The following is an 18,114-nucleotide window of genomic DNA, read 5'->3' on the forward strand; positions in this document are numbered from 1 at the left end:
AATTGTTTATTGTAAACAATAACTTAAAGATTTTTTTTTTTTCTCGCTAACGAAAGTGAACGACTTTCTGTTTTGACTTGTGTCAATGATTAAAATTTAATTAATCTTTTTAATTTGATTATTAAACTCATCTACAATGGCAGGGATTAAAGGTTACAAATATAAATTTTTTTGTTATTATAAAATTGGCTAATCTGTTAATTTTTTTCGATAATATCTTTTGACAATTTGGGTTATTGGTTTTAAGATTTGTCAAAATCATAATAATATTAATTTGTTTTTGTATTAATAAATATACATAACCTCGTTATTGTTGAGATTTTAATGATTAATCATTATTATATTTTAATTTAATATCAAAACAATTATTTATTATCTTATATTTGTTTATTGTTTTTGTTTTTTGTTGATAACAAAACGAGATAACTCTGTCATTGAATTTTAAAAATTTTATACTATCCAATTGTTATTAATAATGAAAAGTATGTTTTTAATATTATTATTATAATAATTAACTAATAATTTATTTTTATTTTCATGTATTTTGTGATGAATTTTTCTCGATACAACAGCGTAAGTATTTTAATTATTATATTCATTTAACAAAAACAATTTAATATTATAAATATTTATATTTTATTATTCAGGTTGGGTGCATTGGCCCTCGCAGCAACAATAGGAATGACATTTGTTATTTTAGGATGTGCACTTTCAGCATACCAGTATGTATAATTAAAAGAAATATTAATTTTCTTATGAAAGAATTAAAAAATATATTTATTATTTTTTAGAGTATGGTGGCCAATCCTTGTTGTTGTATTTTATTTATTGGCACCACTTCCAACAATGATTGCACGTCGTTATAATGATGATTCTGGTAGCAATAGTAATCCATGCTTGGAACTTGCAATTTTCATAACAATGGGAATTGTCATATCATCATTTGCATTTCCAATTGTTTTGGCACGTTCACCACCAGAAAATGGAACAGTTAGTCATTTATTTAATAATATAAATTATCATAATTATGCAATAATTTAAATGATAATTTTTTGATATTTATAGATCGCATGGGGAGCTTGTTTTCTAACGTTAATTGGTAACTCTGTTGTCTACTTGACACTTGTTGGTTTCTTTATGACAATTGATCATGATGATGCTGATTACAGCATGTGGTAAACATCTTCAAATTTAATGTACTTACTTTTTTCAATGGTAAAGTATAAATATCCATCAAAAAATATTCAAATAGATTATAAAAAAAAAAAGTAAGAAAATCATTAAATTTAGCCACCAACATACAGGCTTACTGGCTTTTTCAATTTTTTTTTTTTTTTTAATTTCATTTAAAAATTGAACAATTAATCATTTAAAAAAAATACTGACTGATGGCTATGCTTTAAATCTCAAAAATAAAAAACAATAATGTGGAAAAAAAAGAAACAATTTACAAACTGAATTATTATTTTTTAATAATAATATAATTATAAAATCTTGTATGATTAGACAAATAGTTAAAGAAGTATTAGCTATTAGATTAAAAATATTACTTGACAATGATTTTTATAATAATCAATAACATCAATCATTAAATATATTGTCGAAAAAAAAAAATTATCAAATTAATCGTTATAAATTTAATAAGCATTTTTTTTAATAATTATTTTGGTGTAAACCAAAGAAAAAATGAGGTAAATAATATTCAAAGTTGTTGCTACATCTTTTTATATTTAAATATTAATAATAAAGCAACGATGCAAAAAAAAATTTTTACATTGCTTAGATAATACATGATAATATATTATTATGAAACAAAATTATTATTATATTCATTTTTCGCTTTTCTGTGATGAATCATAAGTTTAATAAAAATTAATATGTATAAAAAATATGACTAATTAGTTGTTTTTATTATAATTGATTTTTTTATCGACTAAATTTAATGTGCAAAGCTGTTTTATCGATTGGGTATCCAACTGTGTTGATCTATTATTTTTTTTATTCGCTTTGATTCCAAGAAGACGTTATATTTTCTCTAGTCTTTCATTCTTTGGTTACCTTCTAAATATAAATAAAACAAGTCAGATGATTTTGACAGCTCATAATTTAATTTATCTGTTTGCTGGTGTTGAAAAATAAACAAAGTTTATCCTCATTCTAACTGACAAGTATCAATGTAAATTGAAAACATGAACGACACAGAATTTTGTTCAAGATCTGGTGGTAATAATTAATTTTTTTATTAAAAATATAACTTATTTTGTTAAGTTAAGCTAGTAGAATTTTTAATTTTAATTTGTTTTTATAGCTGAAGAGTCTGAGGATTCATCAACATGGAGTGAAAATTCAACAATGAATAAATTTGGTTTAACACTTGGTAGATCATTAAAAAATAAATTTAATTCAAAGTATAATAGAAATTTTAAAAGTAGAACATTTGCAACTTTGAGACGTGCAAAACATGGTAAATTATATTCATCAGGATTAGATAATAATTATTTACCAATTGAAGAAAATATTGAAACAATAACAAGTCATTTTGAACAACAAGAAGAACTCATGAAAGATAATCTAATATCAAAAATGAAACGATTAGAAACACTCAGAGAAATGCCACAATGTTTAACAATAAAAAGATCAATAAAAGCTAATTTAACAAATTCAATAAATTTAAAAACAGAAATTAAAGTTGTCAGTCGTTGGAAACAATTGAAATATTCAACAAGTATATTTTGGATAAAGGTAATCATTTGCTTATTTTAAATATTTATAAGAAATTCAATTAATTTTCTTTGTTAGTTTTTTGATAGCTTGAGAGAAATCAATTCATCCTTGGAACTCTGGTACAGTTCAATCAAAACAATTGAAGGAAATTTCGGTAGTGGAGTTGCAACATATTTTAAATTTCTTCGATGGCTTTTATTGATTAATTTTATCAATTGTATTTTAAGGTAAATAAACATATATTTTAATTATTAGTATTCTTTATAAAAAAATTATTTTTCAGCATTATTTTCGTCTCAACACCTCAAAGTATTATAAATAATCAGAAAAATATTAATTTTAATTTTTGGGATATTTTCATTGGAAATGTAAGAATTAATTTTTGATTATTATTTTTTTTTTTTTTCTAATAAATATAAATACATTTTTGGTTTCATTTTCTATTCAGGGATTTATGAAAAATTCAATTTTTTACTATGGTTCATATGGCAATAATACAATTGATAATTATCTTGGATTTCAATACAATATACCAACAGCTTACTGGACAACAATGTTTTTATGTTACTCGATAACTTACATACTCTTATCAACAAAGTAATTAATTATTTTTCATAAATAAATATTTAATATATGAAGATTAGTTAATTTTTTTTTTTTTCCAATTTTAGAGTATTAAAATCATACAGAAAATGTTACATTGAAACATCTGGTGGAATGCGTAATCAGTATGCATCAAAAATATTTTCTAGTTGGGATTACAGTATAGCATCATTAAAAACAGCAAGTAGATGTTCTATTTCAATATACAGAGAACTAAAAGAATTACTTGCTGACACTCATAATCGTGAAAACTCCAGCTGTTTTGATAGATTTAAAAAGCTATTTATACAATTTTTCATTACAATTGTTGTCATAGGAATTATATCTGGTACAAGTTTGTTATTATGGAGTCTTTTAAAATCACAAAAAAATGAATCACAATCAATATTAATTGCTCCACTTGTTGTCACAAGTATCATGAATATATTTCCAATTATAATAACACAATTGGTAAGTTTAAATTATCAATAATTAATTAATCATTCTTGATAATACAAATTGATGATAAAATTTCTTAGGTAAAAATTGAACGTTACAGTTCAACACGTGTAACACTTTATGTTAATATGATACGTATATACACAATGACTGTTGTTGTTGTTGCAACATTTTTAACATACTGGCTTTTATATGGTATTTTAAATTGTTGGCAAACTGAACTTGCTGAAGAAATATATCGTCTTGTTATATTTGATTTTATAATATTTACAATTGGTAATTTTATAATTGAAGCATTGAGATATAAATTATCAACGATAAGTAAAATTATAAAACCTCCAAAATTTGATATTGCTCAAAGTACACTTAATCTTATTTACAATCAAATATTATTTTTAGTTGGTTTTTATTTTAGTCCACCATTGTCGTTGATAATTATTTTTAAAATGTTTTTAACATTTTATATTAAAAAAATTAGTTTAATGAATTATTGTGAACCATCATCAACATCATGGAGAGCTGCACAAACACATACATTATTTTTGGCATTAGTTTTTCTTGGTATGACTGGTGTTATTGTTACACTTGGATATATTATAACAAGTGTTAAAAGTAATGCTTGTGGACCATTTATTGATTATGAATATACATGGGAAACAATTGTTGATAAAATATTTAATTTAAAAAAAGATAATCAATTTAGAAAAATTATTACGTTATTTTTAAAACCTGGTGTTGGTGCTGCTGTACTTATTGCAATGAGGTAAATTATAATTTTCTATTTTAATTTAATTATTTAAAAATTAATTAATATTTTCATTTATTATTTCAGTATGATGGTGTATTGTCTTCGTGCAAAAGCACAATCAAATAAAAAAATGGTTAAAATACTTAGACATATGCTTGTGCTACAATCAAAAGATAAAGATTTTTTAATAACTGAATTTTCTGCTGTTGCTGATGAAGGTTTGTTATTAATATTTTTAATTAAATTTATTATAATTTAAATAAATGAATTATTTATTTGCCAGATTGGTTAAAACGTAGAACTAAATTCAATGAAAATCGTAGCAGCGCAATGAACAGTCCTGTTAAAAAAGACTCATCACCAAATGGAAAAAAAAATAATACATTTATTGATACCTCATCACCAAGTTGCTCAAAAAATTACGTTACTTTTGATATTTCTGAAGATTGAATAAAAATACAAATTAATTTATAATTCATTAATAGTGATTATTAAAAATTTTTTGCTATTTTGATATTTTTATATCAAAAGATTTACATTTATAAAGCCAAAGTATTGTATATTAAATAATAATTTATATATTCAAGGTAATAAAATTATTTATTAATAATAAAATTATATTGAAAATTTATTTATTAAACTTGGGGTTAGTATTATTAGGCTTTAAGTAAAAAATTTATTTGGGTTGCCATGGACACTAGACGCTGATTGTGATGGCTTGTGATTACAACATGTGAAAATATAGTATAGTTATTTAATAATTGTAAATTAATTGTCTTAATTTATTAATTAAAATATTTAAAACTTCATTTGTTTACAGAATTGTGAGAAATGTCATTTAAAAGAAATGTCAATCCATCAACACCTTGGCTACCAATTGCTGGGCCACATGATCCAAATCCATCACCTCAAGTTTCTCAAGCATTGGAATATTTTAAAAATATTAAAATTTTACAAGATCAATCACGAACAAAAAGTGTACCATATAAAAATTGGTTTGAATCTTTAACACCATCAGAAAGTATTGCAAATTCTTATACTCCAAGTGCATCAAAATTTCATATTAAAAAACTAGGAAGGAAACGATATGGAAAGACAATTAATACCAATAATCTTACGGATAATGAAGAATTTAAATATCCATCATTTGATGATATCAAAGCACATGAAAAAAAAATTAACTTAAAAAAAAATGAAAAAGATAAACTACTTGAAAGTGTACCAGAAAATATTATTAGTCTTGTTGATCTTGCTGATGGTAGTTGGCTCAAACGAAAAGCTGAAAAACGTGAAAAAATAATACAAAAAAATAATGAAAAAATTAATAAAGAAAAAAGACAAAAAATTTCTAATGAAATTATAGAAAAAGAGGTTTGTTAAAAGATTATTATTTATATTACGAAAATATTCAAAATAATAATTTTTAAAAAAATTTAGAATTTAGAAAAAAGAGAAGCTGATTTACCAAGATCAATTGAATCACAACGTGAAGAATTACTAGCTGCTATTAAAATTCAACAAGAAGCAAATATTCGAGATATAGATATTGAAAAAATTTTATTTTTAAAAACAAAAGCTATTATGGATTTTCATTTAGAGCCATATGATTTTGTAAACATTAAAAAAGCTCAGTGTAAATTGGTAGAAAAATTGAAGAATCGAAAAGAGTTAGTTAATTAATTTCTATCAAATTTTTTTAAAATTAATTATAATAATTTGTTAATTATAATTATTTTTCTTGATAGTTATTCAACAATTATTAAGCCTATTGAAAATGAAATAATTCAAGATTATAAAGACAGCATTCGTTTTGCAATTGTTGATTATATTTTACTTGATCCAGCTGAAAAAATTCGTCTAATGATTGATACAGTTCCAATTGAATATCCAGTTATTCAAATACGTGCTCCAATACCTTGGCATCAAGCAATAACATTAGCTGGTCATAAAATTGAACACAATCTTTTTATAGGAAATGAAATTTTACGTAACATAAGAGATCTTTATATTTTAAAATACAACAACATGAGAATAATTCATGTATCAGACTTTGGAAAATTGCCAATTTCAGCTTTAGATATTGAATCAATTGTTGAAAATTTATGTCAAGAATCTAGTAAAAAATTAGAAGAAGAATGGCTTGCTGATGTTGCTGAATTTTTTCATAATAAAAAATATGCATGGAATTTTTTACTTGATGATAAATTTGACTGTTCAACTGTATTAATTGAAAAATATTTTCAATGTGTTAATTCACTATTATCAAAACAATTACGTTTTATTATTATTGAAACATTAAAAGATGTACGAAATTTTTTTATACAATATAATAGTGGCAATTTATTTGTTGGACCATATGAAGATTTGACATTTAATAATACACCATTTATGAAAATTTTCATTGAGCCAGAATTAGGAACTTCAGAGTTACATTTAAAACCAACAATTGATGAAATTTATAATGCTGTTTCAAGATGTTTTGATAATATACTTAATACTGGCTCAAAAGTACCAAGAATTGAAGTTATTATATTTCCAAATTTTAAAAATTCTGGATATTTATTTTCAGTATCACGTAATGAAAAAATTGTAAGTTAAATTTTTCTTTTTTTAAATTAAATTTATCAATATAATAAATCTAATTTTAGGTAGAAGAAATAATCAATGAAACTTTACAAGTAATTTTATTAAATAAGTCAGGTCCCATTGAATATTTAAAATGTTATGAAGATTATTTTTACATATTAAATGGTGAAGCAAGTAATAATTTAGATACTTATTTTAAAATTGAACCACTACCATTTCTTCATGAATTTGGAAATCGAATAAATATTTATGACAATTTAAGCTCAGAAATTTGTTTATTTCGAAATAATATACCATTAAATATGATTGAAATTGATTGTACATTGCTCAATGAAATAATGAGAAAAATATTAAATGATTTACGAGAAAAAATAACAGTTTTTTTTCTGAATGAATTACGAAAAAATAATCGTGAATTATGTGATATATTTAATGAAATTGCTGAAAAAATATCAGGAATGCCAGAGACAACTCAAGAAGTTGTTGATTTATTTAATTATTTAATTGACAGTCGTGATAATACAATGTTTAATTTACGTAGTAAATTATCACGTTGTGCTGAGTTAATATTATTTTTATTTAATTATGATCCACCAAATGATGATGATATTAATTTTAATACACGTACATTAACTTGGCCAAAAGAAATGGAAGTTGTTATGGAACTAGCAACAACAAGATTAAATATGAGAAAAGAATTTGTTGAGGGTGTACTTCATATACGTAAAGATAATTTTAATCAACGTATTTATAGAATGCAATTAGCACTTGATCAATTTTGTAAAAAAGATCCACCAGTACTTACTTATGAAGAAATGGAACAAGCAACAAAAGAAATTGATCAATTATCAGCAATGATGATAGAAATAAAAAATGAATCATTACAAATTAATCAAGAAGAAGTATTATTAGATATTGAAAAAACTTCATATTTAACAATAAATGATATGTCAATAACTGTTGATACATTTGATAAATTATGGCATACTGTATTTAATTTTCATAATAATTATGAAAAATGGTATTATGGTTCATTTGCTAATCTTAATGCTGATGAAATACGTGAAGAAATTGATAATTCATGGAAAATATTATATAAACTTGGTCGTAGTTTAACTGATACACCTGGTGCACGTAGAATTGCTGAAATGATACGTGGTAAAATTGAACAATTTAAAAGTTTAATACCAGTATTACAAACAATATGTAATCCAGGTTTACAATTGAGACATTGGAAACAAATAAGTACAATTGTAGGTAAAGATATTATACCAAATAAACAAACTTGTTTATCTGATATGATTGATTATGATTTACAATCATATATTAATAAACTTGAAGAAATATCATCATCAGCAACAAAAGAACATAGTCTTGAAAAAAATTTAAAAAAAATGAAAAATGAATGGGAAGATATATTATTTGAATTAACACCATATCGTGAAACTGGTGTTGAAATATTATCAGCTGTTGATGATATACAAATGTTACTTGATGATCATATATTAAAAGCCCAAACAATGCGTGGTTCACCATTTGTTAAAGCATTTGAAAATGAAATGGAAAATTGGGAATTAAAATTAATATCAATGCAAGATATTATTGATCAATGGTTAATTTGTCAAGCAACATGGATGTATCTTGAGCCAATATTTAGTAGTGAAGATATTATGAGACAAATGCCAACAGAAGCTAAAAATTTTCGTCGTGTTGATAAAATTTGGCGTTCATTAATGTTAGAAGTTAGTAAAAATAAAAAAGTTACAATTGCAACATCAATTACCAATATGTTAACACAATTAAAACATTGTAATAAATTATTAGAAGAAATACAAAAAGGTTTAAATGATTATCTTGAAAAAAAACGTTTATATTTTCCACGTTTTTTTTTTTTATCAAATGATGAATTATTAGAAATATTATCTGAAACAAAAGATCCAAAACGTGTACAGCCACATTTAAAAAAATGTTTTGAAGGTATAAGTAAATTAAAATTTACAAAAGAAGAAGAAATAATTGGTATGTTATCTGATGAAAATGAATATGTACCAATGAGTGGAAAAATATATCCATCTGATGCAAAAGGTATGGTTGAAAAATGGCTATGTCAAGTTGAAGAAATGATGATAACATCATTACGTGATATTGCACAAGATAGTATTATTGAATATTTTACAGCAATTAGAGAAGAATGGATATTATCATGGCCAGGACAAATTGTATTATGTAGTAGTCAAATACATTGGACAAGTCAAGTTATTGAAAGTTTTGATGAATCATCAACAAAAAATTATCTTGATAAATGTAATAAACAAATTGACAATACAGTTGAACTTGTACGTGGTAAATTAGAATCAGGCACAAGATTAACATTAAATGCATTAATTGTTATTGATGTACATGCACGAGATATTGTTAAAATGCTTGTTGAACATGATGTTATTGATGCTGGTGATTTTAATTGGATATGTCAATTACGTTATTATTGGATTGATGGTACAATAAGTGTAGCAATGATAACAACTCAGGTATCTTATGGTTTTGAATATTTAGGTAATACACCAAGACTTGTTATAACACCATTAACTGATAGATGTTATAGAACATTAATGGGTGCATTAAGATTAAATCTTGGTGGTGCACCAGAAGGACCAGCTGGTACTGGAAAAACAGAAACATCAAAAGATCTTGCAAAAGCTGTTGCAAAACAATGTGTTGTATTTAATTGTTCTGAAGGTTTAGATTATAAAGCAATGGGTAAATTTTTTAAAGGACTTGCACAATCAGGTGCATGGGCATGTTTTGATGAATTTAATAGAATTGAACTTGAAGTATTATCTGTTATTGCACAACAAATACATACAATACAAATGGCAATATCAATGAAGCTAGAACGTTTTATATTTGAAGGTACTGAATTAAAATTAAATCCAACATGTAATATATTTATAACAATGAATCCTGGTTATGCTGGTAGACAAGAATTACCAGATAATTTAAAAGTATTATTTAGAACAGTTGCAATGATGGTACCAGATTATGGTATGATTGGTGAAATAACATTATATTCATATGGTTTTATTGATGCAAGAAGTCTTGCTGAAAAAATTGTACATACATATAAATTATGTTCTGAACAATTAAGCTCACAAAGTCATTATGATTATGGTATGAGAGCTGTTAAAACAGTATTAATAGCTGCTGGTAATTTAAAACTTAAATATCCAATTGAAAATGAATCAATATTAGTATTACGTGCAATTGTTGATGTTAATTTACCAAAATTTCTTGCACAAGATGTACCATTATTTTGTGGTATATATAGTGATTTATTTCCTGATATTATATTACCAAAACCTGATAGAGATGAATTAATTGAATTATTAAAAATTAATTTAAATAATAAAAGAAATCTTCAAGCAACTGATTGGTATATTGATAAAATAATACAAATTTATGAAATGATATTAGTAAGACATGGTCTTATGATTGTTGGTGATACACTTGGTGGTAAAACACAAGCATATCAATCACTTGCTGATGCACTTGGTGATTTATCAACAAAAAGAAAAACAACATTTAATGAATATCGTACAATATATAGAATTATTAATCCAAAAGCAATATCAATGGGTATTTTATATGGTAGTTTTGATCCAGTATCACATGAATGGAGTGATGGTATATTAGCAAATACATTTAGAGAATATGCACAATCAATGAGTATTGAAAGAAAATGGATTATATTTGATGGACCAGTTGATGCAGTATGGATTGAAAATATGAATACTGTACTTGATGATAATAAAAAATTATGTTTAATGTCTGGTGAAATAATAAGTATGTCAATAAAAATGAATATGATATTTGAACCAGCTGATTTAGATCAAGCATCACCAGCAACTGTTAGTAGATGTGGAATGATTTATATGGAACCATCACAACTTGGCTGGAAGCCAATATTTGAATCATATAAAAAAGAACTTCAAGATAAAATTATTGTTGAACAATTTGAACTTGTTGTTGAAATTATTGAATGGCTAACACCATCAATTTTATTATTTATCAAAACACATTGTAAAACTTTTATTGATACATCTGAACTTCACATGTTTTTGGTAATATAAATTATAATTAATAATTTTTATTCTTATCTTAATAATATTGTTTTTTTTTCTAGTCATTTACAAGAATGTTAAGTGCTATGCTTGAGAATGAAACTCAAATAAGTACAATATGGCTTCAGTGTACTTTACTTTTTAGTATAATTTGGGGTTTTTCATCGAATCTTGTGAGTGATAGTAAAAAATCATTTGATGTTTATTTTAGAAAATTATTATCTGGTATTGATGATGATATAGAAAAGCCAAAAGGTTTTAAATTATCAAAACAACAAATGATTCCTGATCGTGGAACTATATATGAATGGATTTATGATAAAAAAAATAATGGAACATGGATATCATGGAGTGAAACAGCACCAACAGTAAATATATATATTGTTAATAAGGTAAAAAAATATATATACCTATATTAATTTTTATTTTTTTTTATGTTTGTTTTTAGATAACAATACCAACAAATGCAAAAGTTAATAATTTAATTATTCAAACAAATGAAGTATTAATGCAAAGATATTTTATTGAAAAATTATTATTAAATAAATCAATACCAATATTATTTGTTGGTCCAACTGGAACTGGAAAATCTTCAATTGTTATTGATTATTTAATAAATTTAACAAAAGAAAAATATACACAAAATATAATTAATTTTAGTGCAAGAACAAGTGCATCACAAACACAAGAAATTGTTATGTCAAAATTAGATCGTCGTAGAAAAGGTGTATATGGTCCAACAATGGGTAAAAAATGTATATTATTTGTTGATGATTTAAGTATGCCACAAAAAGAAATATATGGTTCACAACCACCAATTGAATTATTACGTCAATGGATTGATCATGGTTATTGGTTTGATCCAAAAGATACAACAACACTTTATCTTGTTGATATGTTTATGATTGGTGCAATGAGTCCACCAGGTGGTGGTTCAAATATTGTAACATCAAGATTAACAAGACACATGCATATTATTGGTATTGATGAATTTGAAGATACAACAATGACTAAAATATTTACTACAATTCTTGATTGGCATTTTTCAAAAGGTTTTGATTCATCAATATCTCGTTTAAGTAAAATGATTGTAACAGCAACAATGAATGTATTTCATAATGCAATTAAAAATTTTCTTCCAATACCAGCTAAAAGTCATTATACATTTAATTTACGTGATTTTAGTCGTGTTATAAATGGTATTGTATTAGTACCATCAACAAGAATACATGAACCTGATAAAATTATTAAACTTTGGATACATGAAGTGTATAGAGTATTTCATGATCGTTTAATTGATGATTATGATAAAGAAATATTATTTAATATTGTTAAAAATATTGTTTATGATGATTTACGTCAACCAATTGATAAAGTATTATCAGAATTATTAAAAAATGATGAAAAAACAATAACAAGTAATCATATACGTGAATTATTTTTTGGTATGTATATGGAACCAGATGCTGATCCAAAAATATATGATGAAATAAATGATTTAAATGAGCTAGAAGAAAAAATGAATTTTTATCTTACTGAATATAATATGATATCAAAAACACCAATGAATCTTGTACTATTTAAATATGCCATTGAACATATATCAAGAATATCAAGAATATTAATGCAAGATAATGGTAATGCATTGCTTGTTGGTGTTGGTGGTTCTGGTAGAAATTCATGCTCAAAATTAGCAACATATATATGTGAATATGCATTACATCAAGTTGAAATAACACGTACATATGGACCAAATGAATGGCGTGAAGATTTAAAAAAATTATTATTAAAAATTGGATGTGATGGTAAATCAACAGTATTTTTATTTGCTGATAATCAAATAAAAGATGAATCATTTGTTGAAGATATTAGTATGATACTTAATACTGGTGATGTACCAAATATTTATGGTAGTGAAGATAAAGCTGAAATATTAGATAAAATGACAAATTCAATACGTGATAATGATGATAATAAAAAAATTGAATCAACACCAATGACATTATATAATTTATTTATTGAACGTATTAAAAAATATCTTCATATTATTATGACAATGTCACCAATTGGTGATGCATTTCGTAATCGTATTAGAATGTTTCCATCATTAATTAATTGTTGTACAATTGATTGGTATATGCCATGGCCATCTGATGCACTTGAAAAAGTTGCAACAATATCACTTAAAAATCTTAATATTAATGATTTATTAAAAGAAAAATGTGTCGTTATTTGTAAAAGTTTTCATGTTAGTGTACAAAAATCAAGTGATGATTATTATCGTATTAAAGGAAGAAAAAATTATGTAACACCAACAAGTTTTTTACAATTAATAAAATCATTATATATATTATATGGTAAAAAAGTTGAACAAATAACATCACAACAAAATCGTTATGAAATTGGTTTAGAAAAATTAGATTTTGCTGCTGGACAAGTTGCACTTATGCAAAATGAATTACATGCATTACAACCAAAATTAGTTGCACAATCACAATTAAGTGATAAATTAATGATTAAAATTGAACAAGATACAGTTAATGTTGAAGCTAAAAAAGAAGTTGTTGCTGCTGATGAAGCATTAGCAAATGAAGCTGCTGCAGCAGCACAAGCAATTAAAGATGATTGTGAAAGTGATCTTGCAGAAGCAACACCAGCTCTTGAAGCAGCTCTATCAGCTCTTGATACACTTAAACCAGCTGATATTACAATTATTAAATCAATGAAAAGTCCACCTGGTGGTGTACGTCTTGTTATGGAAGCTGTTTGTGTACTTAAAGGTGTTAAACCAGAACGTGGACAAGATCCAGCTGGTCAAATTATTGATGATTATTGGCCAGCATCAATTAAAGTACTTGGTGATATGAAATTTTTAGAAAGTTTAAAAACATTTGATAAAGATAATATACCACCATTATATATGAAAAAAATACGTGATAAATTTATGAATGACAGAAGTTTTCAGCCTGATGTAATTAAAAAAGTATCAACTGCTTGTGAAGGTTTATGTAAATGGGTACGTGCTATGGAAGTTTATGATAGAGTTATTAAAGTTGTTGCACCAAAAAAATCAATGTTAGCTGAAGCTGAAGGTGAACTTGCAATACAAATGGAAACATTAACAGCTAAAAGAAATTTATTACAAGAAGTATCAGATAAATTACAAACACTTAATGATGAATTTGCTGAATGTATGAGAGAAAAAAAAAAACTTGAAGATCAAATTGATCATTGTAAACAAAAATTAGATAGAGCTGAAAAATTACTCGGTGGTTTAGGTGGTGAAAAAACAAGATGGAGTGAAACAGCTAAAAATCTTGGTTCAAGTTTAAATAATATTATTGGTGATGTATTAATTGGTTCTGGTATTGTTGCATATCTTGGTGCATTTACTGTTGAATTTAGAAATAATTTAATTAATGAATGGCATATTGAATGTAAAAATATTAATATACCATGTAGTAATAATTTTTCATTAGCTGAAATACTTGGTGAACCAATTGAAATAAGAGCATGGATGATTAATGGTTTACCAGCTGATAATTTTTCTATTGAAAATGGTATTATTGTTAAAAATTCTGAACGTTGGCCATTAATGATTGATCCACAAGGACAAGCAAATAAATGGATTAAAAATATGGAAAAACAAAATAAATTAAGTGTTATTAAATTAACTGATCATAATTATGTTAGAATTATTGAAAATGCTGTACAACTTGGTATGCCAGTATTAATGGAAAATATATTACAAGAACTTGATGCAATACTTGAGCCAATATTAATTAAAAATATTTATAAACAACAAGGTGTTAATTATATAAAATTTGGTGAAAATATATTAGAATATAATGAAAATTTTCGTTTTTATATAACAACAAGACTTCGTAATCCTCATTATTTACCAGAAATATCAGTTAAAGTAACATTATTAAATTTTATGATAACACCACAAGGTTTACAAGATCAATTACTTGGTATTGTTGTTGCTAAAGATTTACCAATACTTGAAGAAAAAAAAAATCAATTAATTATTGAAGGTGCTAATAATAAAAAAATTCTTAAAGAAATTGAAGATAAAATACTTGAAGTATTATCATCATCTGAAGGTAATATATTAGAAGATGAAACAGCAATTAAAATATTATCATCATCAAAATTATTATCTGAAGATATACAAGCAAAACAAAAAATAGCTATTAATACAACAATTGAAATTGATAATGCTAGAAATTGTTATAAACCAGTATCACATCATGGTGCTGTGCTATTTTTTTGTATAACTGAATTAGCAAATATTGATCCAATGTATCAATATTCACTTTCTTGGTTTATAAATCTTTATACAATGGCTATTGTAAATAGTAAAAAAACTGATATACTTGAACAAAGAATTGATAATTTAAATTCAATATTTACTAAAAGTATTTATCGTAATGTTTGTCGTTCATTATTTGAAAAAGATAAATTAATATTTTCATTAGTATTAACAATTGGAATATTAAGATCAAAAAATAAAATACAAGAAGATTTATGGTCATTTTTATTAACTGGTGGTATTGCATTAGAAAATCCATATAAAAATCCAGATTCAAAGTGGATTACAGATAAATCTTGGTCAGAAATTGTTAGAGTTACATCATTAACTGGTTTATCTGAGCTTAAAAATTCGATTGAAAATAATACAGCTGAATGGAAAGAATATTATGATTTAGCAAATCCACAAGATAATAAATTTCCATATCCATTTGATAATATTGATTCAAGTGACTTAAAAAGACTTGTTATTTTACGTTGTATTAGACCAGATAAACTTGTTTCATCAGTACAATTATTTATATGTGAAAATATGGGACAAGTATTTATTGAACCACCACCATTTGATCTTCAAGCATCATATGATGATTCAACAAATATTTCACCACTTGTATTTATATTATCACCAGGTTCAGATCCAATGGCTGGTTTAATAAAATTTGCTGAAACACATGGAATTATTAAAAAAAATTTATTAACAATATCACTTGGACAAGGACAAGGACCATTAGCTGCAACAATGATTAATCGTGCAATTATTAGTGGTGAATGGATTGTATTACAAAATTGTCATCTTGCTGAATCATGGATGAAAGAACTTGATAGAATTTGTGATGAAATAATAATACCAGAAAATACAAATAAAAAATTTCGTATATGGTTAACATCTTATCCATCAAAAACATTTCCAGTATCAATATTACAAAATGGCGTTAAAATGACAAATGAACCACCAAAAGGATTAAAACAAAATTTATTAAGAAGTTATTTAAATGATCCAATATCTGATGTTAAATTTTATAATGAATGTTCTAAAGTAAAAGAATGGAGATGTTTATTATTTTCATTATGTTTTTTTCATGCTGTTGTACAAGAAAGAAGAAAATTTGGATCACTTGGTTGGAATATACCATATGAATTTAATGAATCTGATTTACGTATAAGTGTATTACAACTACAAATGTTTTTAAATGAATATAATGATGTACCATTTGATGCATTATTATATTTAACTGGTGAATGTAATTATGGTGGACGTGTTACTGATGATAAAGATAGACGTTTATTAAATTCATTATTAAAAAATTATTACAATGAACAAGTTATTAATAATAATGATTATATATTTTCACCAAGTGGAGATTATAAAATGCCAGATGATACTGATTATGATGGTTGTTTAAAATATATTAAAACATTACCAATTAATCAATTACCAGAAGTTTATGGTTTACATGAAAATGCTGATATAACTAAAGACAACAATGAATCAATGCAGCTATTAGCTGGTGTTTTATTAACACAAACACAAATAAGTATTGGTGGTGGTGAAGGAGAAGATGATAATGAAGTTATGGTATCAAAACTTGCTGCTGATATACTTACAAGAATACCAGAACAATTTAACATTACTTATGTATCAGAAAAATATCCAGTACTTTATATGAATAGTATGAATACAGTATTGAGACAAGAATTAATTAGATTTAATAAACTTATTAATATTATTAAAAGTAGTCTTAAAAATATACAAAAAGCTATTAAAGGACAAGTTGTTATGTCAACATCACTTGAAGAAGTTTATACAAGTATGAGTATTGGAAAAGTACCAAATGTATGGGATAAAAAATCATATCCATCATTAAAACCACTTGGTAGTTATATCAATGATTTATTATTAAGAATTGATTTTTTTCAAAAATGGATTGATCATGATACACCAATTGTATATTGGATATCTGGATTTTTTTTTACACAATCATTTTTAACTGGAGTATTACAAAATTATGCAAGACAACATAAAATTCCAATTGATCATTTAGATTTTGAATTTGAAATAAGTCATGAGATTGAAACTACTCATGCTCCTTCATATGGAGTTTTAACTGAAGTAATTATTATTTTTTTATTTGTATGTTAATTGTGTTTGTTAAATAAACAAAATTAATTTGTATTTTTAGGGATTATTTTTAGAAGGAGCAAGATGGAATAAAGAAATTGGAGAACTTGATGAATCATTACCAAAAATAATGTTTGATTATTTACCAATAATATGGCTTAAACCAGGTGTTAAAGCAAGTTTTATTATTCCACCATGTTATGCATGTCCAGTTTATAAAACAAGTGCAAGAAGAGGTGTCCTAGCAACAACTGGACATTCATCAAATTTTGTTATGTATATTTTATTTTTAACAAAAATTAAAGATGATCATTGGATCAACAGAGGTGTTGCCTGTTTGACTCAACTTGATGATTAATAAATATTATTAATTTATAATATATTAATAAATATTCTTATATATAAACAATCAAGAATATCTACGTCACCGATATGTTATTGTTATTGTTTTTTTTTATTTATTT

The 18,114-nt window shown here is 24.7% G+C and overlaps 5 protein-coding genes across 7 annotated transcripts in view; 4 read left to right on the forward strand and 1 right to left on the reverse strand.

Annotated features, from left to right (window-relative positions):
• Positions 1-18,114, reverse strand: part of LOC122852296 (homeobox protein SIX6-like) — a 55,267-nt gene that overhangs the window by 28,737 nt on the left and 8,416 nt on the right. The gene's annotated exons all lie outside the window — the stretch shown is intronic.
• Positions 23-1,294, forward strand: LOC122852298 (leptin receptor gene-related protein). 2 transcript variants are annotated; one of them, XM_044152017.1, is made up of 4 exons: positions 23-573; positions 648-722; positions 792-990; positions 1,066-1,294. In XM_044152017.1, the coding sequence occupies exons 2-4, from the start codon at positions 682-684 to the stop codon at positions 1,177-1,179; spliced, it is 354 nt and encodes a 117-aa protein (XP_044007952.1). In that variant the 5' UTR covers positions 23-573; positions 648-681; the 3' UTR covers positions 1,180-1,294. The 2 variants fall into 2 exon arrangements, with proteins under 2 accessions (XP_044007952.1, XP_044007951.1); XM_044152016.1 differs by having other exon boundaries at positions 23-152.
• On the forward strand, positions 1,991-5,051 carry LOC122852293 (transmembrane channel-like protein 5). Of its 2 annotated transcripts, none has more exons than XM_044152004.1 (9): positions 1,991-2,223; positions 2,281-2,742; positions 2,800-2,951; positions 3,008-3,092; positions 3,173-3,321; positions 3,396-3,777; positions 3,846-4,528; positions 4,598-4,731; positions 4,797-5,051. In XM_044152004.1, exons 2-9 carry the CDS (start codon positions 2,353-2,355, stop codon positions 4,961-4,963), a joined length of 2,142 nt encoding a protein of 713 aa, XP_044007939.1. In that variant the 5' UTR covers positions 1,991-2,223; positions 2,281-2,352; the 3' UTR covers positions 4,964-5,051. The 2 variants fall into 2 exon arrangements, with proteins under 2 accessions (XP_044007939.1, XP_044007938.1); XM_044152003.1 differs by having other exon boundaries at positions 1,992-2,223; positions 2,309-2,742.
• LOC122850971 (dynein axonemal heavy chain 3-like) lies at positions 5,345-7,181 on the forward strand. The gene is made up of 6 exons (XM_044150014.1): positions 5,345-5,801; positions 5,877-5,884; positions 5,951-6,146; positions 6,303-6,651; positions 6,847-6,989; positions 7,162-7,181. Exons 1-6 carry the CDS (start codon positions 5,345-5,347, stop codon positions 7,179-7,181), a joined length of 1,173 nt encoding a protein of 390 aa, XP_044005949.1.
• Positions 7,490-18,025, forward strand: LOC122852291 (dynein axonemal heavy chain 3). Its single transcript, XM_044152000.1, has 5 exons — positions 7,490-9,184; positions 9,278-11,217; positions 11,280-11,585; positions 11,666-17,641; positions 17,712-18,025. The coding sequence occupies exons 1-5, from the start codon at positions 7,558-7,560 to the stop codon at positions 18,006-18,008; spliced, it is 10,146 nt and encodes a 3,381-aa protein (XP_044007935.1). The 5' UTR covers positions 7,490-7,557; the 3' UTR covers positions 18,009-18,025.

Source organism: Aphidius gifuensis, linkage group LG3, assembly GCF_014905175.1.
Source record: "Aphidius gifuensis isolate YNYX2018 linkage group LG3, ASM1490517v1, whole genome shotgun sequence".
Lineage (NCBI taxonomy): Eukaryota > Metazoa > Arthropoda > Insecta > Hymenoptera > Braconidae > Aphidius > Aphidius gifuensis.